The sequence below is a fragment of the Heptranchias perlo genome, chromosome 4 (assembly GCF_035084215.1).
Source record: "Heptranchias perlo isolate sHepPer1 chromosome 4, sHepPer1.hap1, whole genome shotgun sequence".
Taxonomy (NCBI): Eukaryota; Metazoa; Chordata; class Chondrichthyes; order Hexanchiformes; family Hexanchidae; genus Heptranchias; species Heptranchias perlo.
Genome location: NC_090328.1, coordinates 71,640,109 through 71,667,414, shown reverse-complemented (window position 1 = coordinate 71,667,414; position 27,306 = coordinate 71,640,109). Strand labels below are relative to the sequence as shown.

At 40.6% G+C, this 27,306-nt stretch overlaps 1 protein-coding gene across 3 annotated transcripts in view; it reads right to left on the bottom strand.

The window, feature by feature from the left end:
• Positions 1-6,991: 6,991 nt before the first annotated feature.
• The window catches only part of cep78 (centrosomal protein 78), a 93,973-nt gene continuing 73,658 nt past the window's right edge, over positions 6,992-27,306 (bottom strand). Inside the window, exons 12-16 of one of the 3 annotated variants that reach the window (XM_067983117.1) lie at positions 26,829-26,975; positions 24,964-25,041; positions 23,193-23,359; positions 14,678-14,834; positions 6,992-11,639 (exon numbers count right to left, since the gene is read on the bottom strand). In XM_067983117.1, the coding sequence (XP_067839218.1) occupies positions 11,100-11,639; positions 14,678-14,834; positions 23,193-23,359; positions 24,964-25,041; positions 26,829-26,975 (1,089 nt within the window). In that variant the 3' untranslated portion in view covers positions 6,992-11,099. Of the gene's footprint in view, positions 11,640-13,537; positions 13,623-14,677; positions 14,835-23,192; positions 23,360-24,963; positions 25,042-26,828; positions 26,976-27,306 lie in introns of those variants that run through there. The other 2 variants (XM_067983119.1, XM_067983118.1) reach the window with 2 other exon arrangements.

Genomic DNA, 27,306 nt, shown 5'->3' with positions numbered 1-27,306 from the left:
TGTGATGGTGTCCCAGCCTAATATAAGATATGCGATTTGAGAACCTCTTATTCACTCACTCACCTGACGAAGGAGATAATCTCCGAAAACTTGTGATTTTAAAATAAAATTGTTGGACTATAACCTGGTGTTGTAAGATTCCTTACATTTGTCCACCCCAGTCCATCACCGGCATCTCCACATCACATATACATAAATGATTTGGACTCAGAAATTGGAGGTATCACTTTATGCTAATAGGGGTACCATTACGTCAACAGGACCCTGAATAAATTTTAACTCAGGCCTGAGCGGGGAAACGACCGCTACTTTCCCGCCAAGTAACGGCAGGGCAGCAGCTGTTGGGAGGATAAAGAAGCCCTCCAAGATAGGTCAGAATCTGGAGTACCCCTCCAGGCCCAAGGAAAGTCACAACCTCTCCTACGCCAGACTCCACCTCCCCGTGACTTACCTACTTGCCGGCAAGCCATCCTTTACTGCCGGCCGGCGGCCTCTGGCTGGCCAAACATCCACTCCTGCCCTCCGGACAGCTGCAACTTTATGGATTAAATTTCAGGATTAAATACTCGGGCCTCAAATCTGGGCTTGAGTGCATTTTGCACTCGCCCTGCCCCCACCTGCCCAAAACTTGTTGGGAATTAAAATCGACACCTTTGTTTCTAAATGACGAGGACAAGTATCATTTGATCCTCCCTTCTCAGAGTATACTGTCTAAGCTGAAATGTCTCCAAAAGTACACCAGGAGTCACATTAGCAACAAGAAACTGATGCTGGCCCTTTGACCCTGGAAAATGTTCACTTGCTTCAGTAGGCCATTAACAATTTTCATGCCACCATCCAAGCTAGAAACCCTAGTTGCAAACAGATAAGCTCACTTTGCTTAATACACAATTGGGCTCAGCATAGGTGGTACGGCAGGTTGCCTTTAGTTAATCTGATCGCCACACGTCTGCAAAACCAACAAACCATTTTTTTTTGCACGTTCAGAATGTTGCCTCCTTCAGAGATCCTCAGTCTTACTGCAGGGGTTCTGGGACTAGTATCCAGCTCTTACATAGTTGCGGTGCCGACAGCCCAGAGTACCTAGATGGATCTTCCAAAAACTTGGCAGTTGACCGTGATATTAAATCTAGGGCAGAAGTTAATTGGTCTGAAAAGGTCCTCCAGCAACAGAAGGCCTCGCTACCTCTTTATCCATACCATATCCCAAAATTTCAAAACTTGGTTGGTGGATAAAGTGACTGAGCATCTTCATTTATACCAAACCCCGTGCTAGGATCTACTAGCCCCACATTTACAATATTTTGGTGGGGGATATAAATTCTGAGCAGAAGCCTGATTCAGTATCTGATACGTCACAGCTGAATCTGCAAGGGTTGGGGGGGGGGGGGGGTGGGGATCAGCACAATGGTTAAGGTGCATTAGATGGGCCAGATACATTAGATATACTCTAGCCAGGACAGGAGAATGCTTACATACATCGCCCTAACTCCTTTAGTTTCAATCCAAAGGGAGGAATGAGGAACAAAACTTGAAACATTCTCCTCTGAGTTGGTACCTCATGCCCTCCTTAACTAGTTGGAGCTCTCTGCCTCCCTCTCCCTCTCTCTCAACTAGTTGGAGAAGCACCAATGGAGCTAACTTACCTGATTAAAGATAGGAATAAGGCGAGTAATGCTGTTGGACAAGCCAGGGATGGACTTCGTGATTGAATCAAAGTGCTCGGTCATGCAGTTCTGCCAATCCGAGGGTGGTGAAGAACAAACTAATGGAACCATAACCAGCCAAGCAACAACAGTCCCTGTCTGCATAGATATTTCATACAACTGTGCATCTAAAAATTACTTACAAGACCATCCCTACTGTACATTAGTGTAATTTGTTTTTAAATCCATCAGCAGTAGACATGGGATCACAAGCCAAAAAACAATGGGCACAATTTGAAAAGAAATCTGTAGGTGCGTTGGGGGCAGGGGGCAAAGAAAATCGTTTTTTTTTGGAGCAGGCAGGAATGCCGGCTCCAACCCGCTGAAGAACGCACACGACCCAGAGTCATCTGGGAGCGCGTGGCGTTCCTGAACCCAGAAGTCCCGCCGGCAGTTAAAGCTGGCGGGACGATATTTAAAGCAGTAATTCAAGTACTTAAAGTACTTAAAATGTCCATAAATCCAATTAACAATAAAGGCAAGTGATTTTAACGCTGCCTCAACGTGTTTCCCATGCTGTGAGAAACACAGCATGGGAAAGTAGTCGGGTTTCAACTGGCAGCCATCTGGACATTTAAATCCCTATTTGACAGGTGGAGATAAAAGGCCAGTTATTGCAGCAGGGCACTCAGTTCACTCAGACAAACTTTTGGTTGGGAGATGTGTGTTTAGACTGAAAATTCTTGGTTTCCGCTCAGAATTGTTCTGTTTACACATATTTACCAACTTTTCAGACCCCCTCAAACTGACACCGTCAGAATGGAGGGCGTGATGGCTGCATTCGCCAGTACATCTGAGGACGAGGAACATCACCATCCTCGCCAGGCACGGCGTGCACTTCCGCCACTTGCAGTTCCACAACATAGTGCTGCACCACAGGCACCTGCCCAAGAGCACAGAGGGGAACAACAGAGGGACCGACGTCGCAGGAGGCACTACCCTCATCAGAGGGTCTACAGACTGAGGTTCAGCTTCCTGGACTTCTCCGAGGAGCAGTGCATACGGAGGCTGAGAGTGAGTCGCCAGGTGGTCGCAGACATCTGCAGCCTTCTTCATGCCGAGCTGCTCCCGGCTGGACTGGGGGGCATCTCATTACCAGTCGCTGTTAAAGTGACCACTGCCCTCAACTTCTTTGCTTCTGGATCATTCCAGGATGCCATCGGTGACATAGCCGAGGTCTCTCAGTCATCTGTCCACAAGTGCATAAGGCAGGTCACCGACGGTTTGTTTTGCAGGACCTCACAATACGTCAACTTCCCCATGGATGACCTCAGCCAGACAGAGAGGGCAGTGGGATTCCATTCTGTGGCTGGCTTCCCACTTGTACAGGGTGCGATCAGAGCACCTCCACACGAGCCAGGACTGTTCATCAACAGAAAGGGTTATTATTCAATCAACGCTCAGCTCATTTGTGACCACCGCAGAAGATTTCTTCACGTGTGTGCAAGATTCCCTGGCAGCTGCCATGATTCGTTCATTCTGAGGGAATCCAACATCCCGGGTCTCTTCCACGCACCGAACAGCCTTAAGGGCTGCCTCCTCGGGGACAAGGGATACCCCCCCTGCACATGTGGCTAATGACACCCTTGAGGAACCCCATCAGTGAGCAACAGCATCAATTCAACGACAGTCACATCGCCACCAGGTCTGTAATTGAACATGGAATAGGACTGAAGGTGATGCGATTTCAGTGCCTCAATCGTTCTGGGGAGCGCTTCAAAGTGCACCGGCAAGAGTGGGTGTGTTGTGTCCTGCACAACATGGCGCAACAGAGAGGGGCACCGGTTGATGAGGCCCCATGCCCTCATCTGCAATGAACATTGAGGAGGAAGAAGAGGAGGACGACAATAAACCCATGGGCAGAGCAGCGGCTCACCTGGCTGCTTGTGAGGCCAGGGAGTCACTCATATGTGAACAGTTCTCATAAGATCACAAAGTGAGAATAGTCCAGTCCTCACCCCACCTGGAGAGAGCAGCACCAACACCATCCCACCTACTGCACAAAACAGTCCTACAACTACACATACACCCACCATAAAGTCACCCACTGGGTGGCATCAAGTGCCGTCTTTCATGATGAAGCACATGAAAGGGCGCTATCACAAACGCAGTCAAGAATGGGCAAGATGTGGCAGTAGTGGTGAGAATGATAACATTTAATGTGACTTCAACAAAAACCAAATATAAATAAAAACATGACAGTCTTTCAGAGACCCTTATGCATACCTTTCATGATCACAAATCCTTCGCCTTTGTCTTCCTACTACTTCTACGTGGTGCATCCCCTGTGGCTGCAGCAGAGGTGGTGGCAGGTTGCTCATGTCCATGCCCGGACTGCTTAGATGCTTTGGGCCTGTGCCCTCTGGGATTTGGAGCCTGTGAGGGCCCCTCTAAAGACTGCTCCACCTGCACCTGTGCAGGAGCAGACTCAGGCACCTGGAGAGGAAGCAGCATTGCGGCTACTGGTTGAGACGGGGCAACAGATGAGACATGGGAGCGCTTTGAGTGGCGTCCCACTTCCATGTCCCTTTTCAACATCATCCTTCTCCTGGACCAAGTCCACATCACTTGTACCACCCTACTGGAGAACAGTTTGGAGGACATGTATGATGCCTTGGAAGCCCAGTTGTAAAGTTTCTGTCTGCCTATTTAAAGCGGCAGAATGTTGTTCATCCTGAGTCCGAACGACTGTCGTTAGTGCCTACATGGACTCATTTGTGAGCCGTGCTTGAAGCTCAACGGCGGCAAGCCTTCTCTCCATCGCAGACATTCCCGCACTTACCTGCATCACTATCTCAGACAGTTCCTCAAGTCCCTGTGACACTATCTCAGAGATTCCCTCGTACCTGTGCCACCATTCCACTCATGCAGGAGTTGGACTCCTCCATCCTCTACGCTATTGTAGAGTTTGTGCGTGGCACCTGTTCCAGTACCTCGCAAGTGTGCTGCTGTCCCTCAATCATTCTCCTTTTAAAGGTTGGCCTCCAGGGTTCAGCATCTGCGTCCAGCTGAGCAGAGCTTGGAGAGGGATGTGCCCACTAACACGGACTCTCCACAGCTGCCCGTCACCAGTGTCTGCTCGTGCTTACTTGTGTGTGGTGACTTACCAGGTGCCAACCCAACTAACTGACTACGAGAACCCACCGAGGTGTGAGTGTGAGGTCTGGTGGATGGCTCACTAAGATGTGAAGGTGCACCCTCAGAGGCCGGGAGCTCCTCTGAGGAATCACCCTCTCCCGTCACTGCGGTCGTTGAAAGGCCTGTAAGAGAACAGAAGGCAATATTAAGCATCATCACAGATGTGTCATGTTGCGATGAGAATACTGAGGTGTTCAACGTGCCAAGCATTGTTAACATCAATTCATGTTGTGTGTGATGAATGTTAAAGTTGTTGTCACCAGACGTTTGTGGGTGCCAGTCTCGGCATCCCCAACAGACAGGCACTCGAGGGTGCAGTTGATCTCCAGGGTCTCCTCCTCCGCCTCTGTGAGGACCATTATTTGTTGTGGCCCCCCTCCAGTCCTCACACTCTCGCGTGCATTTTGTGCTCTCCTCTCCTAGAAGGGGAGAAAGTGCAGATGTGCGTGAGGGTGAAGTGGTCAGCCGATGAATGCATTGCTTTGGGTGAGGCTGACCATGAGAAGCATCAGAGGGTGAGTATCAGACAGACATCACATTGGTTCAGGATTGAGGTGAGTGGTAGTGGTGAGGTCACAAATGGGGAGATGAGGAAGTGCTCAGGAAGTGAAGGTAAGTTGAGGATGAGCCTTAAGTGGGTGTGAGGAGTGATGTGATGGAATAGACTTGGCAGTGCAGAATGAGTTAGGGGCAGGAGGGGAATGTGCAACACGGAATGCAGGAGAATCAGTAAGTGTACTCACTTTTGCTGACCTAGTTAGGTCATTAAAATTCTTCTTGCACTGGACCCAAGTGCGGGATACGTTGCTCCTGCTCGTGACCGAGGCAGGGCGCTTCCTCCTGTCCGCAGGGTAAAATTGTTCCCTCCTCCTCCTCACCCCAGCCAGCAGCACCTCAAGTGAGGCATCGCTGAATCCTGGAGCAGCCTTGCCCCTGTGCTGCTCCATTGTGTCTTCTTGCTCCTTGCTCCTTGCTCCAGTAAAATCCATTGGAGCAATGGTCCTTTAAATCTAAACGCTGCAGGTGACAGCTTGACATGCGGGTGCGCAGTCCGCCCACTGCGCTGCTTTCGGACGGCAAATCTGGAAACAAGATTAATGCTTCAATTAAGCCGCGATCACGCGGGGAACGATAAGTTTTTATTATTCGCGTTTGCCTATTGATCCCCTCCCCCCGCTGCCATCTTGCCACCTTATTAAAATCGTACCCAATGATTCTGTAGTGTTTTAATTTTATTTTGTACATATTACTTTACTGTAAGGTAGCATGCACAAAACAAAATTAAAATATTAGACTACAGAACACCTTAAAAATAAAAGGCATATTCAAAGTACCTTGAATTAGATCACTTTAAGAAGTTAACAAAAAGAAATGTGCAGTTAAGAAATTATAAATTTATTTTCTTATAAATGGCAATTTTATTGTACAAGAGAATCTGTAACATAATACTGTGAAAGCAAAATTTCAAATTCAGCTACAAATGATTTTGTTTTCCTTTTCATCTTTGCGCTATTTGGAGTGACTTTCCCTTTTTTGTAAAAAAAATATTTTTCTCCCTCAGTCTTCTGGTCTCTCGGTGCTGCACCCAATCACAATCTACTCCAAGGACTTTGCTGATTCCTTTCTGAAACCAGCCATTAGAAGGTGTGTCATATGACCTTCCCCTCTTTGTGGCGAAGCAACTGCCACCAGCACCTTTCCACAGCAGCATGCTCAGATCAGGAACTCAACTTGTGGGGGCAAATTGCAAACACAAGCTCAAGCCCCACTACTCTATGGCATAGTGCATTAGTGCTCCAGTGCTTAAAGGTGCACACCACTGATTAGTCCCAGTGGTACAAGAAGTTAATACTGAGTTGTGCAATTTAAAGTGATTCTCAACTGTGCCTTCTGACCAGGTGCAGAACATCACAAAGGAGTATATTTTCCTCCATTTGCTAAAAGTTAGCACAAAAGTTGATGTCAGCATAAAGTACATTTTTTTACTAGTGGTGGTTTTCTCAATGACATTAGCAAACAGAACCCATAATGATTCAAAAGGTCAGGCTAGAAAAAGATGAAGAGATGTAATTAAATAATTTAAAAGTGATTGCAGGACTTGAAAGAAGAAATAACAAATAAAAATCAATTTCCACACATTACAAAAGTTTTTTTGGAGCTCTAAAAATATTAGATTTATTTTTTTTATACAGTATACCTACCACAAGTATTACAAATAGAATAAGGTTGTAGCCAGTTACATGGGGCAATAAACAGTTCTGCTTGTGATGCAACAATAACTCACTTACAATTTTGTCACTTATTAGATATCTGGTCCACCTTATTTTCACTTGAGTGAACAAATGTAATTATAAAAATTCCTAATACAGAATTACACTGCTGTCAGCCATACCTATAGAAACTTGCAATCTGAGTACAAATTCATGTTGTATAACACATGGAGTCTGAAAAATGCCCTACAGAACAATGTACTTCCTGATGTCACAGCACAAAATACATAGAAACCATTCTATTCAGCCACTAAACCAAACACTCCTGGCAACTTGGTTTCACATATGTCTGGCCAGGCAAAATGGGCTGCACAACTAGGTGCTTTGATTTTGTTTAAAACTCAAAGCACCACTGTGTATGTACTGAGACTAGATATCTGTGTATCCACAATGGCACTAGTTTCGAGAGAAACGGCAACAAGCAATGGCTTCATTAACAAATAGTCATTTTTCGAATTCCATGATCTCTTCTTTTATAACACTATTAGAGGAAGGTATAGCTGTGTCATGGAGAGCATTGTTTAATGTGCCTCATTTCACCAATGCTCTGAGATACCTTTAGCACAAAAGTGGTATAACGAGACTGTGCATCCGTTTTGTAATCTGTACTCATTGTATTACTGACCAATGACCCAAAGTCACATAACAAAACCTTCAAACATGTCAATTGCTTATTGACAAAATAAAGCAAGAATAGGGAAAAGGTGTTAATCAGATCATTAACAAGAAATGTCTCTAAGATTTCTTGTGATTGCCTCCAAAACAAATATAATTTAGTACTAAGTTATAGGATCAAATTGGAACACAAAAGTGAATTCCTGACAACTGTAATTTTGGTTATAATAAATAAAAATTCACTGATACAAAATTCTACTCGCTGTTTAAAGTGCTAACATCTGAAGATGAGCAATGCCATATTATGAATATAGCTTGATATGTAGAAACAGAATATTATTATTATGCTGGCATATTTGACATTGCTGTGCTCATAAAAAGGAACGTTCAGATTCTTAACATGATGGTAAACAAATACCTAAAGCATCATGATTTATCTTATGAATTCACAAATAAATATACTGGGGATGAATTTCCACAGGGGTTTGTCCACATGTCTGCTGAAGTTCCAGTGGATGAGATGAATGAAGCACCCCCCCAACTCTCACTGTGGGTAGGTGGATTTACTAAAAGTAACAAATCAAAATTATCTGTATTTGTTAACAATTAGCATAATTACTCCCTCACTATGTAAAACCAACATTCTTGCAAATTTAGTCAAAGTTTGGATGAGATTGCCATTTGATTTTTGGACATGCACGCTCAGTTAACAGAAGCAGCAGCTTACATCAATAAATGTAATTTTCTTCCTTTTCATCAATGTAACAAAAGCTTCAATTAAGGCACTCACAAATGGTTAGTTAGGTGTTATATGATAAACTTAAAACTGCATCAGTGAAGTCAAATTTTGTTAAATGAAATCAAGAGGTGACAAATATTCTGACAAATACAAATTACGATACCAGCAGCTTTTTCAGAGCAACGGTACAATTTTCTGATCATTTGTTTTAAATACTAGATAACTATATATGTACATTATAAGGCTAAATTGAGGCAAGGATATTAAAAATCACCAAGAAAATGTTAGAGTTATTGGATCCAAAGAACTGATGCACATTCAAGGGGCAATACTTAATTACTATGACTGAGTGAGAAACATCCTGTTTAAAATGACAAGATTGCACTTTATATCTCCTCATTTATTTGTTAATTATTTAGAAAGAGAATAGGCAAATGATCTTTCTGAACTGGCTTACATTAAAATGAAAGCCGCCTTTTCTCTCAAGATCACCAGCTGAGAAAACCGTCAGGCTGTCTGTGGGAATGCAGGCCAGCTGGTTTGACCTGCTAATTAGTCAAATAAAGAAATACTGTGCATTCAGACAACAGGATAGGTGCACATTGCATTACCATTTCCTGGGTATCACAGCCAGTGGGTATTGTTGCTCATTAATATGGTGTGCTACTATTGTGACTATGATGAATAGTTCTATAGCCAGAAACTGGGAATAAATATGACAAACTTTCACCAGTTCTTAAGTTTATCTCAGTAATTCACTTCAAAACAGCACATCGAGTCATTGTGGCAAGAAGGGACCCCATGGCACTTAAAACTGTGTTTTGCTTCATCAAAATTCAAGTTAATGTTTGCAAGAAGGACCCTGAATCTTAAAATATGATCTCAGAAAATAGTTTAATGTCCTGGTGAAAGTTAAGAACCATGCTTGCTATTCTTCTTTGTGTTTCTGTATAATTTTAGTTCTGACAATAAATTTGATTCAATTACTTGGTCTGAGTTACAAGGTCTGTCATCCTGGTGTTATTCTACCAATTTTAGAGAGATTAGTTATACATGGTGGCATCTCATTTTATTTGAACAGTATAAAGGTTCATTGTTGGCCCTGCAACTCACTATCTCATATATTTCATACATAGGTCAAGTTTTGGTTTAAAAGACTTTTGCAGAGAGCACAAATAAAATATTGGGAACTAGCCCAGATAGCAATAGTCACTATATCCTTAAAATTAGTCAATATTTCTGATTATTATAGAGCAAACAGATTCTAAAAATGGAAAATATTTTTACTAGTTTTAGGCAGAAACTACTTTGTGCTTTATGACATCAGCTCGATACTATCGCCTGTTGACATCAATTAACAAGCTAAATTAAAAGTTAGTTTTTCATATAAAACTACTCTTTTGCCAGTGAATATTTAGTGTTTTAATCCTAATGTTTAATTAAATTTGCAGTATCCCACAAATATGCTCTTCACACAATTAATGATTATATAAAAATAATATGTGCATATATACATTTTGTTCCTAGCGCAATTTCTTAGGAAAATGGAAAATTAAGACAGCATATCATTTATACGTATTAATTAACCCCTTTACCCGATTTCTCTTTTAAGCAGCAATTCAAGCTGAAAGAGTGAGAGGGATGGGAGAGGAGGGAAAGGAAAATAAAATCAAAAATTCAAGAATGGCAATACTTCTTCGCATACACATTAAAATGTAATGAATAGTGTAAACAATCCTGAAGTATTGGGTTGTGGGAAGATGGAGGTGTGGCTCCTGCTACCCTTGGCTATATAAGGAAAAACTAAAAGTTTTGTGAAGGGAGGGAGAAAGTGAGTGAGAGAGCATGAACACAAGTTCTGATTTATATCGTCATTATTGATTATTAAATATTGTTTTTATACATAACCATGTTTGGAGCTTTCTATGGAAAGTGAAATTCCAGGGCCTAGGTAGGTAGGGCGCTGGCATACCCCAGGCGGGTGGATGAGGGATCAAAATTTGGGGTGAGACCTAGTTCTGTTGATTCTCTGCCCCATTTTCACAGCGAAGAGATTCCAAAAGGCAGGCAGGCACGCACAAGACGCCAGAAGAGGTGGGATGGGATGCCACTTCCAGCCCCAGAAAGTACTTCTGCACGCTGAGAATCGACTGCCGCTAGGAAAGTGGGAAGTTTAAAATCGGCAGTTTTTTTGAAAGGCTTTAATTGTCTTCAGGCCCAACAGCCCATCCTCACCCCCTTGTTCTGATATTCCTGGTGCAGATGTCCAGGGAGTGCAGTGAATGGCACAGGCCCCGCCCCCTTTGCTAATGACTCCGTTCCCAAGATTTGGGACAGGGTCAATGTCAGGCCAGACTCACAGCGGAAGAATTTCAAGAAGTTTCAGCCTTCCTTTGTCGGGTGCTTATGTGGGTCTTCACAATAGGTTACATCTTCACAAAAGTTTATATGACCTGCAAACGTAAGGGTACGATTTATGATTTTACCACCCAGCATAAAAAAAGACAAAATTTCACTGATGTGACCAATACACTAAATTTTACAAATCTTTAACAGTGCAACACCACTTCTATTTTCAGAAACGGCAAAGAGTACATATAGCATTTAAAAACCCTCATCTGACTCAAGTAATCAATCAATGGAATGAACATTTTCAGGGATATCAGATTCTGCTTCACATTTTATAAATTCTTCATCAGCAGCTTTTGGTTCATTTTTATTCCATCCGATTGGGGTCAAAGAGCCATCGTTACCAACTGCAACAAGACTATTACTTTTCTTTTTATTTCTCTTGTTAACATCTGCATTTGATTTTCTGCTGTTATGACTCTTCTGACTGTGTGTGTCAACTGTGCCTGAGCTAGCACTGGACTGGTCATCTTGTGAATGGCCCAGCAATTTTCCTGAAAACTGCGCCGCTGCTTGTTCTTGGGGTTGACCATTCCTCCCTGAGGAAAGTTGCTTGCTTGTTCTATCATTGTAGCCATTTGCTTCTTCTAAACTAGGAAATTTATTACCAGCTTCTTCCTCAGAGCTCGGGTGTCTAGATTGTAAGTTTTTGGGTTTAGATTCAAATGATTGACTTGCAAGTTGAATAGACGGATTTGTGAAACCTTTGGGGATCAATGCAGATCCAGATTGTTTCCGAAAGGCTTGATCTACAGCATAAAGCTAAAGGAAAAATATTAACATATCAGAATAGTAGATCATTTACAATCTAGGAGGATAGTCTAAAGTAGAAAATGAGAAAAGCTATTTGTTACAATTTACCTCTTGTGCTGGCATACACATCTGTAGTTCTCCAAAATGTACAAACTCAATATAACTACATCTTTAATGATTTATTATTGCCAAATAAATTTGTGGTGACATGTTTTATTATAAAATGGTGCTCAAATAATTACAGTAGAAATTCATATGATGTCTTCAATATTGTCTGAGTCGAATTAATGTTATGCTCATTTAGCTGACCTCAGATCTACTAAATGCACCACCCCCACTCCCCTTCCTCCTTGCTTGATCTGCTGAGTGCTGTCGTTAGTACTCTCAGTTTTGCTGTGGATCTGTACTTAGAAAAAAAACTTATGGCTAACGATATCTCTGCAATCTGATCCTGGTTTATTTGCCAGATGCTGTGTGAAGAGTGATTCAAGTGGGCATCAGTCAGCTGTCGTAGTGGCTGCAGCACCATCAGGACAGTAATTTCTTATCACTACATTTTAGGGTGTTTACCTCCTTTACATTTATTGTCACTTCTCAGGACAATACAGAATGATTTAGGGATCAATGCACAAGATTGTATTATTGCAAAGATTTCATGAACAATTTTGTACTACGCAGACTTTCACTGGTCATCTGACCTGGCTGTAATTAAGACGTCTCTCGATTATCTTTACTGGAACCAAACTAATGCTAGAAGTAGAACATCACCCTCGGTGATCAGTACTTCCTGAGCCAGTGCCACAGCAGGAGCAGATATTATGACAATCATCTCAACGATGTCAGCCACATGTTGAAATAACCTCTCAATTACCAGGGACATGGCTCTGAAGAAAGCCTTCAGGAGTGTTATAAACTGGATAGCCAGATGGTGAAGGATAGAATACTAAAGCCTGGTCTTCAGTTGCTTCCAAGCCTTTATTCACAGAGATCAACATTACACCCACACCACACCCTAGATCGGCTTTCTTATAAATGGATAGAAGTGCGTTCCCAATTGATATGCACCACCTGAATACAATTAACACTAATTGATATAAATCACATGGATACAATTAACAAGGAGAACCAAAAATAGGCAACTGATATGCTCGGGGTATGTCCATCAAAGTGTATTAAGGAAGGATACTTCAATTGATCCATAAGTTTGTTAGTAAGGACTGAAAGCCTTCACATTAGTTAGGCTATTAAATCACTGGATACCAAATTGAGTCAAAAAATAACTGAAGCTAACACATAATTTTTAGCAACAAAAACAGAAATGCTGGAAATACACATCAGATAAGTAACTTTTCTTTCTGCCATTGGCCCAGCAAAGACAAGTTAACATTAACAGTCACAATCCAAATGGCACTGCCAGAGTAGCAGTAAGGTCCCAAGATCCGTCCCTGGTCTTTGCTAAGTTAATCGACCTGGTAGAGGTACGACAACTGACCTCAGCCCTTCTAGTTGAGGGAGAGGAAAAATATATAATTGACTGTGGTCCTGGTTGCAGTCAAACAACCTATGTGCATATGTCAATCAGGCTCAGGTGTGAGGCCCCTGTGGTAAAATAGCCCACCAATACTCACGGTCATGGTTCATACTTGAATAACAGCCACCTGTGTAAGATATATGAGGGTGGCAGACCCTTGTGGATCTGCCTTCCTAGCAACAAATGAATGTCTTCAAAAAAAAAGGGAGGCAAATATTGGTAGGGATAACTACAGAAGAAATTCAGTTAACCATTCTTTTCTTTTTTTGGATGCTTGCAGACCTAGTGTGTACTTCTAGCATTTTCTGTTTTTTTTAAGATTTCCACAGAATCATACAGCACTGAAGGAGACCATTCGGTCCATTATGCCTATGTCAGATCTTTGAAGAGCTATTTCCTCATCTCCCCTCTGGTTCTTTTGCCAATTATCTTAGCTCTGTGTCCTCTGGTTACAGACCCTCCTGCCAATGGAAACAGTTTCTCCTTATTGACTCCATCAAAACCCCTCATAATTTTCAACACTTCTATTAAATCTCCCCATAACTTTCTCCGGTTAAGGAGAACAATCCCAGCATTTGCAGCATTCACTTTTTCTTTTTATCTGCATATTAGTTATCAAAGAATCATAGACTGATGCAATGGAAAATCATGTGGTTCTGTGTCGAAATTCAATAAAAAGAGGGGATTTACTTTTTTAAAAAAGTACTTTTTAAACTCTTCAAAGTTGCACGACTCTTGCGTGGAACATTCCACTTTTGTTATGAAACACTAGAGACATATAAGGCAATACACCTAACAGATTGAATATAAAAATATATTCTCCAAAAGATCTTTAATCAGACTAATCTCTGATCCCTAATACTCAGTCTGATCTGTCTTCAACAAAAGCAGAGTAAATTAGGCTCCTTAGAAGAATCCAATAAATATGAAAATGTATTACTCTGGCAAATTTACTTTAACAGAAAAGTACCTAACCAAGGGATAGTGAGACTTGTTGGATTATGATGTCAGATGAATTTGTATCAATAGTCAGAGTTTATCAATGAAGTGAGGTGACAATGCTCTGACAATCAATTATTTAAAGGTTAATTAAATACCAACATACGTCACAAGAATATTCAGACATGTGAACTGCTTCAATAAATGAGGGACCAATCATAAATATCAGAGTCTAATTTGTTATTGTAATAATGCATTCCATAAAAAAAAATTTGATGAATTTATAGGTGAGTTACCAGTCAAGTTCATTAAATTTCTATAATTTTTTTCTTAATCTATTAATAGGCTAAACAATTATCCTGACTAAAATTTATCCTTCAACCAACACCACCAAAACAGATTAACTGGTCATTTATCTTTTTAACATCAAAAAGTGGCTGCTGTGTTTGCCTACAGAACAGTGAATACATTCCAGAAAATAATTAAGTAGCTTTGAAGCACTTTGGGACATCCTGAGGACATAAAAGGTGCTATATAATTACAAGTTATTTCTTTAAAAAATGTAAACTTTATTCACCTGCGTGGCTTGTGGTACTCCTGGGAGTATTTTCTCTTTGGTTAAATCACCTTCTTGTTCTTTCATATCCTTTCCAACAGAGGATGACAACTGAGGTCGTCCCACAGGACCAAAGTCTGATTGGTCTATTCCAGCTATGGTGGCCAATTGCCCAAGACTGCAAATATATTTATATATATAGTGTTGAGATAAAGTACAACACAACTTAAATCACTGTACAAAAGCTGTTGGACTAGGTATTCCTCTGTGGTTAGAGGTGCATCAGGGCAGGACATCCACCACCCGTGTGACCCCATCATGTTGGTCAGGATTGTTAATAATATTAAAAGGTGGGCTCCCAGCACCATAACCATTTGCTATTGGGAGCTCACCTTTGGAGAGGCAGGAAATTGGTGATGCAGCAGCTTGAAGGGGCAGGACATAAATCTAACATCAGGCAACAAGAGTGATTGCATAAAGCATGCCTGCGAGTATAGCAGCAGGGCCCAATGCCCTGAGTTTTCAGATTTCAGCATAGAGATTTTGTTGGCCTAAATAAAGGAGAGTGTTGTTTCTTGAAGCCGACGAAAGGAAACCAACCAAAGGATATGGCACAGTGGAAGGAGCTGGCCTTCGCAGTCTGTTCCACCTTCAACAACCCACACATAGAGCAACTCAGTGCTAGAAGAAGTTCAATGACCTCAACAAAGTGGCCAAGGTGAAAGGAGATAGTCACATCTTGTAAAACACTATAAATAAGAATGTTTCACACTTGCAGTCACCTTGCCCAAAATGCATTCAACGGCATCTACAACTTAAAAGAAATGTGCAAGAGCTGCTCCAATAACCTTTACATCTATTTTATAAACATACCCCTATCTTACCAAAAAAAAGTCTGTACATATAATGTCTTTGCTTTTATAAATTAATTTTTAATTAAGAGTTCTGTGCATTTTCCTACTGTTTTGTGCTTCCTCTCGGTGCTTGCAATTGTGTGTCCTTTCAATCTTAATTTCCTACTTCTCCTTGATTCTTCCTCAATGGCAGCAGGATGCAAAGTGTCTGTTTGTTGCTTTCCTCCAGGAGCCTTTGTGAATTGAGGTTGTCCTCTTCTCAAGACAGCAGAAGCCCCAGAGGGATCTGCTGTAGGCTACATCTCCACTGCTGATGGAAGGAAAGCCTGGCCCTGATGACTTTCTGCGACATGTACCAGCGGCTGAGTAGGCTGGCAGGAAGGCACAGAAGTGGTACTGTATGGAGAGACAATATCCTGTGGGTGCACACCTGCCAGAACACTGTTACTTTACCTTGGCTCTACCATTTGCACTCAAATTAAGCAACTTAAACAGCATAGAAAAGGTTAAGCAGCAGAAAAAAAAAATCTACATTCTAAGTATACTCTTCTCCATGTACCATATTTCCCGTCCTCCTCAACTTTGGCTTTGTGAACTGACAATCTCCTCGTTAGGTAGCCCACCAAGAGTGTGCTTTACCTGCTTTATTATACACGGTTTATTGTACAGTGGCGTAGTTATGAAATTGTATGTAGTTACTTCACCAATTTTAATTATGAACTCATAGGATTTCTTGTGGATTGTTTGCTGAACTGTTGTTGCATCTGGTAGTCAAAAAGAACTGAATATGCATTGTTTTTCCCTGTTATTTTCTGAGCAAACCAGAAGAGTGAAAAAAAGCACTCTGCTTGCCCGCCAATAGTATCATAGCATGTTACAACACAGAAGGAGGCCTTTCAGCCCATCATGCCTGTCCGGCTCCTTGAACGAGCTATCCAATTAATCCCACACCCCTGCTCTTTCCCCACAGCCCTGCAAATTTTTTTCCTTTCAAGTCTATATCCAATTCCCTTTTGAAAGTTATTATAGAATCTGCTTCCACCACCCTTTCATGTCACCTGTGGCTCTTTTGCCAATCACCTTAAATCTGTGTCCTCCGGTTACCGATCCTTCTGCCACTGGAAACAGTTTCTCCTTATTTACTCTATCAAAGCCCTTCATGATTTTGAACACCTCTATCAAATCAATGAGGAGAACAACCCCAGTCTCTCCACATAACTGAAGTTCCTCATCCCTGGTACCATTCTAGTAAATTTCTTCTGCGCCCTCTCTAAGGTCTTGACATGCTTCCTAAAGTGTAATGCCCAGAATTGAACACAATACTCTAGCTGAGGCCTTATCAGTGTTTTATAAAGGTTTAGCATAACTTCCTTGCTTTTGCTTCTATGCCTCCAGTAATAAATGTAAGGAGTCGCACAACACCAGGTTATAGTCCAACAGCTTTATTTGAAATCACAAGCTTTCGGAGCTTTGCTCCTTCGTCAGGTGAGCAAAGTCCGTATGCACATCAACCGCACGACCTCATCAAACCACTCCATTACTTCATCAAAGAACTCAATCAAGTTAGTTAAACACAATTTTCCTTTAACAAATCAGTGCTGACTTTCATTTATTAGCCCATACTTTTTCAAGTGCCAATTTATTTTGTCCCGGATTATTGTCTCTAATAGTTTCCCCACTACCGATGTTAAGCTGACTTAAGCTGTATCCCACTCCCCCTTCTTGAATAGGGCTGTAATATTTGCAATTCTCCAGTCTTCTGGCACTGCCACCATATCTAAGCAGGATTCGAAGATTGTGGCCAAAGCCTCTGCAATTTCTACCCTTACCTCGCTCAGTAACCTAGGATGCATTCCATCTGGATGGGTGACTTTTCAATTTGAATACTGCCAACCTTTTAAGTCCCTCCTCTTTATCTATTTTTATCCTATCCAATATCGCTACTACCTCCTCTTTTACTGCTATTTTGGCAGCATCCTTTTCTCTAGTGAAGACCAACGCGAAGTATTCATTTAGCACCTCAACCATACCCTCTGCCTCCACAAGAAGATCTCCATTTTTGTCCCTAATCGGCCCCACCATTCCTTTGATTACCCTTTTATTATTTATATGTTTATAAAAGAATTTTGGGTTTCCTTTTATGTTAGCCGTTAATCTATTCTCATACTCTCTCTTTGCCCCTAATGGCTTTGATTGTATTTTTTTTCCCCATTCAGGCTGCAGTATAAATAGCTGAGATTAAAAATAAAGAAATGGAGATGTAATTTTTTAATAATGTAACAGCGCTTACTTGTCCATCGTTATATTAGTCGAGGTTGGAAGTGAACTAGCACCAAAAGTTGGTTACCATTCCTTTCTACCAGAATTTCCAGAAATAGTAAGGGCTGCCAAAGTGTGCTGAGGCTTGAAAGGTCACACATGCACGACACAACAGAAGACAGAGCGCAAAAGGAAGGTATTAAAGGACTATCAGATTGCACGTGTGGAAGCCTGAAAAACGTCAAAACCGAACTTCCAGCTAAACAATCCTAGCTGTGGGAAGAGATTAGAAGGCAAGCCCAAGTTCCTGAATAGAAAGGAGGCCTTTGAGAGGAAAAGTTCTTTTTAATACTAAAAGATAGGCTAGGTAAGTTCTTTTTTGAGTCAGTTTTGAGATTTGTTTTTTTTTGGTGCTTATTATGTTATAAATTTTATTTCTGGCATGTGGAAACAAAATACCTACTGAAAGGACTTTTGTTAAAAAAATGCTCACAGAATGTGAACTGTGCAGTGCTTACAGATTCAGATGAAGCAGGGTAACAGGTGACAGGGGCTATTTGGACCAGGGACTTCAAGCCAATCAGTTTTTAAAGTTTGATGAAGGAACTACCGAGACTAGAAAATGTTCGTCAGTTTCTGGCTCCAGGTCAGAAGCACTCAGATTGCTTTGTATATATACACTACAGCTTTCAGTCAGAGTTGAATTGTTGTTTGATGGGGGAACTGTGGAGACTTGAAAATGCTTGTTAATTTCATGCTCGAGGTCAAATGTACCATGCATTAAAGTTTCTTCTTTTTTTCTCTCAAAATATTTCTCTACATCTGAAATGTGAAAGAGAAAAAATTGCACTATGCACCATATGTATGAGTAAGTTCCTGCGGTGTTTCTAACAATAATTATAAGGATAGCGGCATTATATCTTGTAATTTACAATGTATTATTCTGCTACTAAGGGGGAGATGTGCCACTTATAGGTCAAAATCTAATAACAACAACATAAGAAACAGGAGCAGGAGTAGGCCATCCGGCCCCTCGAGTCTGCTCTGCCATTCAACAAGATCATGGATGATCTTCTACCACAACGCCATTTTCCTGCACCATTCCCATATCCCTTGATACCTTTAGTATTTAGAAATCTATCGATCTCTGTTTTGAATGTACTCAAAGAATGAGCTTCCACAGCACTTTGGGGTAGAGATTTCCAAAGATTCACCACCCTTTGAGTGAAGAAATTTCTCCTCATCTCAGTCCTAAATGCCTTACCCCTTATTCTGAGACTGTGACCCCTGGTTCTAGACTCCCCAGCCAGGGGAAACATCCTCCTTGCATCTACTCTGTCGAGCCCTGTAAGAATTTTGTATGTTTCAATGAGATCACCTCTCATTCTTCTAAACTCTAGAATACAGGCCTAGTGTACTCAATCTCTCCTCATACGACAATCCTGCCATCCCAGGAATCAGTCTGGTGAACCTTTGTTGCACTCCCTCTATGGCAAGTATATCCTTTCTTAGGTAAGGAGACCAAAATTGTACACAATACTCCAGGTGCGGGCTCACCAAGGCCCGATATAATTGCAGTAAGGCATCTTTACTCCTGTACTCAAATCCTCTTGTAATAAAGGCCAACGTATCATTGCCTTCCTAATTGCTTGCTGCACCTGCATGTTAGCTTTCAGTGACTCATGTACAAAGACACCCAGGTCCCTTTGAACATTTCCCAATCTCTTACCATTTAAAAAATACACTGCATTTCTGTTTTTCCTGCCAAAGTGGATAACTTCACATTTTTCCACTTTATATTTCATCTGCCATGTTCTTGTTCACTCACCTCGCCTGTCTATATCCCCTTGAAGCCTCTTTGCATCCTCCTCACAACTCACATTCCCACCTAGTTTTGTGTCATCAGCAAACTTGGAAGTATTACATTTGGTCCCCATATCCAAATCATTGATATAGATTGTGAATAGCTGGGGCCCAAGCACCGATCCCTGCCGTACCCCACCAATCACAGTCTGCCAATCTGTAAAAGACCTGTTTATTCCTACTCTCTGTTTTCTGTCTCTTAACCAATTCTCAATCCATGCCAGTATATTACCCCCAATTCCATGTGCTCTAACTTTGTCCACCAATCTCCTGTGTGGGACCTTATTGAAAGCCTTCTGAAAATCCAAATACACTACATCCACTGGTTCCCCCTTATCTATTCTACTAGTTACATCCTCAAAGAACTCCAATAGGTTTGTCAAACATGATTTCCCTTTCATAAATCCATGTTGACTCTGCCAAATGCTATTATTATTTTCTAAGTGTCCTGTTATCACATCCTTTATAATAAATTCTAACATTTTCCCGACTACTGATATCAGGCTAACAGGTCTGTAAGTTCTGTGTTTTCTCTCTCCCTCCTTTCTTAAATAGTGGGGTTACATTTGCTACCCTCCAACTGCAGGAACCGTTCCAGAATCTATAGGATTTTGGAAGATGACAACCAATGCATCCACTATCTCCACAGCCACCTCTTTCAAAACCCCGGGATGGAGATCATCAGGTCCTTGGGATTTATCGACTTTCAGTCCCATTAATTTCTCTAGTACTATTTTTTTTTACGAATACTAATTTCCTTCAGTTCCTCATTCTCATCAGATCCTTGATTCTCTAATATTTCTGGTAGGTTTTTTGTGTCTTCTTCCGTGAAGACAGTCACAAAGTATTTGTTCAATTTCTCTGCCATTTCCTTATTCCCCATTATAAATTCTCCCGTCTCTGTCTGTAAGGGACCCACATTTGCCTTCACCAATCTTTTCCTTTTTACATACTTATAGAAGCTTTTACAGTCCGTTTTTATGTTTCTCGCTAGTTTACTTTCATATTCTATTTTCCCTTTCATCATCAATTTCTTGGTCCTCCTTTGCTGAATTCTAAAATGTTCCCAATCCTCAGGCTTACTGCTTTTTCTGGCAACTTTATATGCCTCTTTCTTTGATTTAATACGATCTTTAATTTCTCTTGTTAGCCACGGTTGGACCACTTTTCCTGTTGGGTTTTTGTGCCTTAAAGGAATATATATTAGCTGTTAAATAAATACATTTGAGGTCAGAACGCAAAAATTGCAGATGCTTGTAGTCAGCATTTAATTGGTCTTCAGCCTGCATGTCAGAACCCTGGCTTTCTTTTTTTAAAAAAAAGTGTGATTGGCAAGGTCAGTCAGAGTTTACAGATATTCGGCCTTCTATGTCAATTAATCTATTTTCAATTGCTGGGAAACCTTGCAAATTCAAATTACTGCCTTTGTATCCTTTTGTAAGTGACTAACAAAGTATGCAATATGACGTATGCATATGTAGACACACTGTTTTAAATATGTTACCAGAAGATCTACATGGCCTTGCTTGTGGTAAGTCAGATGATATGCTGTTTTATAAGGACAGGAGTGTTATGCCATGTAATGCAGAATATATTATTTTTGCTGCTACGGTAAAGTTGTGTCCCTTTAAGGCCACAAAGTCTTATTTCTGTTATGTGGTCAAGTAAAGCTTATTTGATCCTAAGGTTTTGGCCTTGTTTGTCTTTTACAAAAAGTGCGATTGCTGAGGTCAAAGTAGAAGTTAGAGATTCTGAATGTGGTATTTTCTGTTCCAGGGAATTTCTTTTTCCATTGCAGTTGACTGCCGTGGTTCTCTTATACTTTTTTTGAACTATAATTGATAAAGTTCAGTTCAATATGAAATAAGGCAAATTATGGACGTAGATTTAAAAGGTGAGAAAATGATCAAATGTCGACTTATTCCAGTTGTCTGTTGGACCGGGAACTGAAAGCACGCCTCACACAGAAAAGGATAAAACTGAAATCCTGAAGTAGTTTCTTGCAGCTGAACTGGATCCACATTTTTTAAACAAAGTTTAATTGAAATGGGGCAATGGTAATAATCCCAGGACTCTTTTCTATATTCAATATATAGATATATATATTTTTGAAGAGGTGACTGAAGTAGTGGACAGGGGAATGTCAATGGATGTTATTTATATGGACTTCCAGAAGGCATTTGATAAGGTCCCACATAAGAGACTGTTAGCTAAGATAGAAGCCCACGGAATCGAGGGAAAAGTACGGACTTGGTTAGCAAATTGGCTGAGCGAAAGGCGACAGAGAGTAGGGATAATGCGAAGGTACTCGCATTGGCAGGATGTGACTAGTGGAGTCCCGCAGGGATCGGTCTTGGGGCCTCAATTATTCACAATATTTATTAACGACTTAGATGAAGGCATAGAAAGTCTCATATCTAAGTTTGCCGATGACACAAGGATGGGTGGCATTGTAAGCAGTGTAGATGAAAACATAAAATTACAAAGCGATATTGATAGATTAGGTGAATGGGCAAAACTGTGGCAAATGGAATTCAATGTAGACAAATGTGAGGTCATCCACTTTGGATCAAAAAAGGATAGAACAGGGTACTTTCTAAATGGTAAAAAGTTAAAAACAGTGGATGTCCAAAGGGACTTCGGGGTTCAGGTACATAGACCATTGCAGTGTCATGAACAGGTGCAGAAAATAATCAAGGAGGCAAATGGAATGTTGGCCTTTATATCTGGAGGACTAGAGTACAGGGGGGCAGAAGTTATGCTGCAGCTATACAAAACCCTGGTTAGACCGCACCTGGAGTACTGTGAGCAGTTCTGGGCACCGCATCTTCGGAAGGACATATTGGCCTTGGAGGGAGTGCAGCGTAGGTTTACTGGAATGATACTCGGACTTCAAGGGTTAAGTTACGAGGAGAGATTACACAAATTGGGGTTGTATTCTCTGGAGTTTCGAAGGTTATGGGGTGATCTGATCGAAGTTTATAAGATATTAAGGGGAACAGATAGGGTGGATAGAGCGAAACTATTTCCGCTGGTTGGGGATTCTAGAAGTAGGGGGCACAGTCTAAAAAATTAGAGCCAGACCTTTCAGGAGCGAGATTAGAAAACATTTCTACACACAAAGGGTTGTACATGTTTGGAACTCTCTTCCACAAACAGCAATTGATACTAGCTCAATTGCTAAATTTAAATGTGAGATAGATAGCTTTTTGGCAACCAAAGGTATTAAGGGATATGGGCCAAAGGCAGGTATATGGAGTTAGATCACAGATCAGCCATGATCTTATCGAATGGCGGAGCAGGCACGAGGGGCTGAATGGCCTACTCCTGTTCCTATGTTTCTATATATTAGTAGGCTGAATGATTTCCTTAACAGCAGGGCCAATTAGGTAATGTTATTGCAGGCACAGTTGATCTGAGTTGCCAGCAATTTATGACTGAATTAAATTATACTGTAAAATGTATTTCCATTGCAAACAACACTGCTGGTCAAATGGCAACCTACAGCACAACATTTTAAATACAAGGAAATGCATAAAGAGGAATGTACTGCAACTTACCCAGCATCTTTTAAGAGATCTAAAAATGCATGAAATTTCTGGAAAGAAGCTTCAATGCTTTCGAGCACACCTTCGTCCTCAAGAATGGTACTTGTTATTGATTGTGTATGCAGAGCATCAGAGAGAGATACATTGATGTTCCGAAGCCGGGTATACTCAACCTCAAGCTACCAAAGGTAAGCAAAGGACAAATAAACTATTTTGTAATGAATGCTTAGAAGTCATCGTTCTATTGTCTGATTCACTCTGTTAATCATATCAAACATTTACTTATTTCATTGTTGAAGTTTAAGCAAAGTCAACAGCACAAACTCACTTTATCGGGGACTTGAACTTTTGTCACATGCCAAAGTTAGGTATTTCTATATTGCAACAAAACATTAAGCTAAAAACATATAACAAGGAGTGGATTGGTCAAGCGGCATTTCCAATGGTAATAAAATATTTTGAGGTTGTAAAACCTACATGCCACTGAAAATAACATTTTTGCTTGTAGACATTGAAAAGTAATTTTAACCAATCTTCTCAAATTTGAAAACGCAACACAATCATTGTTGTTCTCTCTACTTTCCCTCCCTGATTAAAACATACAATCTTTATAGAGTACATCATGACCAATAGTCAGACAAGTTAAATAACTTGAGTCATGAGGCTGGGCACTTGTGACCATCACTTGTGAGTTATTCAGTTAATCTCATGAGTAAAATTTCCTGTCGCTGGATTCCCCCACCTCTATTAGCCCAAGGGTCAAGAACCAGCTCTTTCAGTCAAAATTCCAGCCTGCAGGGCACTTCTAATAAACAGAACTGTTATGTTCCCTAAGAAATGGCCTCAAACCTCCTGGGATGGTACTATCTAACTATACATTCATACAACCGTGTGTTTGCCAATATGATGTTATACACACTATGATGATTTCTTCATATATGCAAACTTTGCAAATAACGTAAGATTCTACTTTTAAAAAAACAGTAAAGTGAAACACAGCAAAAGTAGTATTAAACAAGCCTGAAGAACTCTTTTTCTGTTTAATTATTCAATGGATGGTTAAAAAGTACTATTGAGTAGGAGAGGAATTGTAATTGATTTATAGCACCCCATTAACAAGCTTTACTAGTAACTCAGATCTTCTAATCTGTGATGATGGTTGTTGCAATAAAGTAGCCTAGTGATAGAATGCTGGAACTATGGATAGATAAGCAAGTTGTTGAGGATTATAAATTAATTTTATTTGTAAACTAATGAAACTTAAATATAATAACTACATATTAATAGTGGAAAATGTAATGTTGAGTATGCTGGAACAAGGACTAAAAGCTTGTTTCAGTCCTTTGCAAAATTATTACTATTAGTGGATTCAAATACAGATAAAAGATGATTGAAAACTTGGTGAACTAATGACTGAATATTAACAAACAAGACACTTTTCCAATTGCAACCTAACCCTGATTATATTCGTTTTTTAAAAAAAATTCCAAATTTGTAACTCATTTCACAGCTCCTGTCTTAAGATATGTGAGACAGTATGAAACTAGCAAGTGCCAGAAGTACAGAAGCTGTAACTGATTATGGTAACACTCAATTTCCCTAAATGCTCGTATACTCTTTATTTCAGGGTTCACATGGCTAATTACTGATGTAATAATACTGAAGGCAAAAACAACGACAAATTCCAGTCTCAAATCATACTTCAACGAAATGAACATAAAATAAATTGCAAAGTGATCTATAGGAATTCAGAACAAAAAAAAAACAGCTTGGCTTCCATTACCTCCATCAATCGAGCATCGGCCTTTGTTCGTGCTCTCATTTCTTCCTCTAGTCTCAGTCGACATTCTTCCAGTTCTACCTGAAACAAAACATTAAAAGTAGAAATTGATTCTTACTGACTTGGAGTGCTCTACATTGATCATGTTTTTAAAGCTTAAAAAATTCATATGAATACAATCACAAAAAATCTCCAAACAGCCAAGATTAACTGATTTTGTTTTGAAGACAACAACGGAAGATGAAAATTTAAATGCTTAAATGGATAGCTCGGGCTCCCTCAAGGGTTGTTGGTGAAGGCAAAGCGCTACCTAACTGCAAACATCGGCATATCTGCTCTTTGTGTATCTAACTCAATCATGCAGGTTATATAATCAAGGCTTGATCCCCAGGTCCATTCTCAGCCCTTTTTATTCCCCATCAACCAACTATCCTTCGGCAGTATCATCCACAAGTATGGAGTTAGATTCCATAGGCACTGATAACATCCAACTTTACCTTTTCATTATCAGGCTTAATTGCCCAATTGTTACTGTGCTGTCCGACTGCCTGTCAAAAAGCCCTAGATAATCCAGAACTTCCTTCAGCTCAATCAGGAAGACAAAAACCATCCTCTTCAGCTCTCGGCAGAAAATTCACTCCTTAGTCACTGATTTCATTTGCCTCACCTGCTGCTTCTCAAGCTAAAATTAATGGTGTGCAACCTGTTTCCAATCAATTCGGAGTTGAGCTTAAAACCCCATATCTCATCCATCACCAAAACCATCAACTTCCATTTGCACCTACATCCTATCATGTGCACACTGCTGCTGAAATTATCATTCATACCACTGTCACCTCAAAGTTTGACTTCTTTAATGTTCTGCTTGCCAGCTTATCTAGCTCTGTCCTGCATAAATTCCACCTCAACCTCTCCTGTCTCCTATCCCATACTAAGTTCTGCATGCCATTACCCCTGTCCTTGCTCACCTGCTTTGATGCCTCATCAGCCATTGCATTGACTTCAAAATCTTTGCCCTCAATTTCAAATTCCTCCTTAACCTTGTTCTCTGTACTGAGTGAGCTGATCTCAGCCAGAATAACGGTGAAGGCACCACAATTGGCCTCTGTGAACCTGGGTTTTGGGAGGGGAAAATCAGCTAAAATTCCAAATCCTGATCGCTGTCCAGTGACCGCTGCTGCAAAGTGCATGTGTGGATGCCAGGCAAGGATAGGATAGGACTCAGCCGTGACTGCCCCAGCACTTGAAAAGGCTGCCAACACTCACTAAGCTCATACATAAGTAACAACTACTTGGGCGAGATACTGGAGGGCAACCAGTATGTGTGAAACTGTGCCATATCACGAATCAGCACCTTCAAAAGGGAGAAATGGACAAATCACTTGTATCCAAAACACTCATGCTGTATCTCAGTCACTTTAGTTCTATGATCATACATTTGTAGTACTTCATTTAACAAGATGAAAGGCCAAAATGATTTAACTTTAATATTCCAATCTGTGGTATGTCGCAGTTTTATCAAAAATATTTCAAACAAGCTCAAAAAGCAGCTGAGCTATATCTCATACAAGCATCGAGAGCGTTTAATCTCCACGACTATTACAACAGTGAATCTAAATATTAACATTTAGGAACCACAGAATTGCTTTTCAAACATGAATAAAAAAAACATAGCGGGGTTCCAAGTTTTAGTGCATAATAAATTCTTTGCATATTTTAGATGCTATCAGCATTCTGTATTACATATCAGTGTCTGTTCGGTAAATGTTCCATACATCCAATAAAAAGTACTGATTTTAAAACTATAAAGAAAACTTTATGCTGAAAGGTATTAATGGTTAAATCCTTGTTTTCATATACAGCATTACCTTTAAGCGTTTGTATTGCTTGACTGTAATTGCCTCAGATGAATCTCCCACAACACTCATCTGCACTACTGTCTTAGGAGTACAGATAGGCTCTTCAGTTTCAGAAGATGATGCACTCTCCAATGTGACCTTCACTGGGTTGCTAGCCTGCACTCAAAAAGAATTGACAATTCAATCTAAATATTCATCTTACTGAAAGTAATTATTAAAAATACATCACTAGAGTGCAGGTGGTAATGAAGAAGGACCTGAATTCTGGCATTCAATTTTGGAAAGAACAATTTTATTCAATAGTCTGGGTGGATTAAACTCAGGCAACAGAACTGAAAGGATGACACTTTGTTTACCTACCGTATCATCCGGTCCCATCATGTGAAATTGATTAAATTAGGAAAATACAATATACATTCTTAATTTTCAAAAACACTTCGTTTTAATACTTTATCTTAGTCTGGTAAATGAAAATGTTGAAGAAACA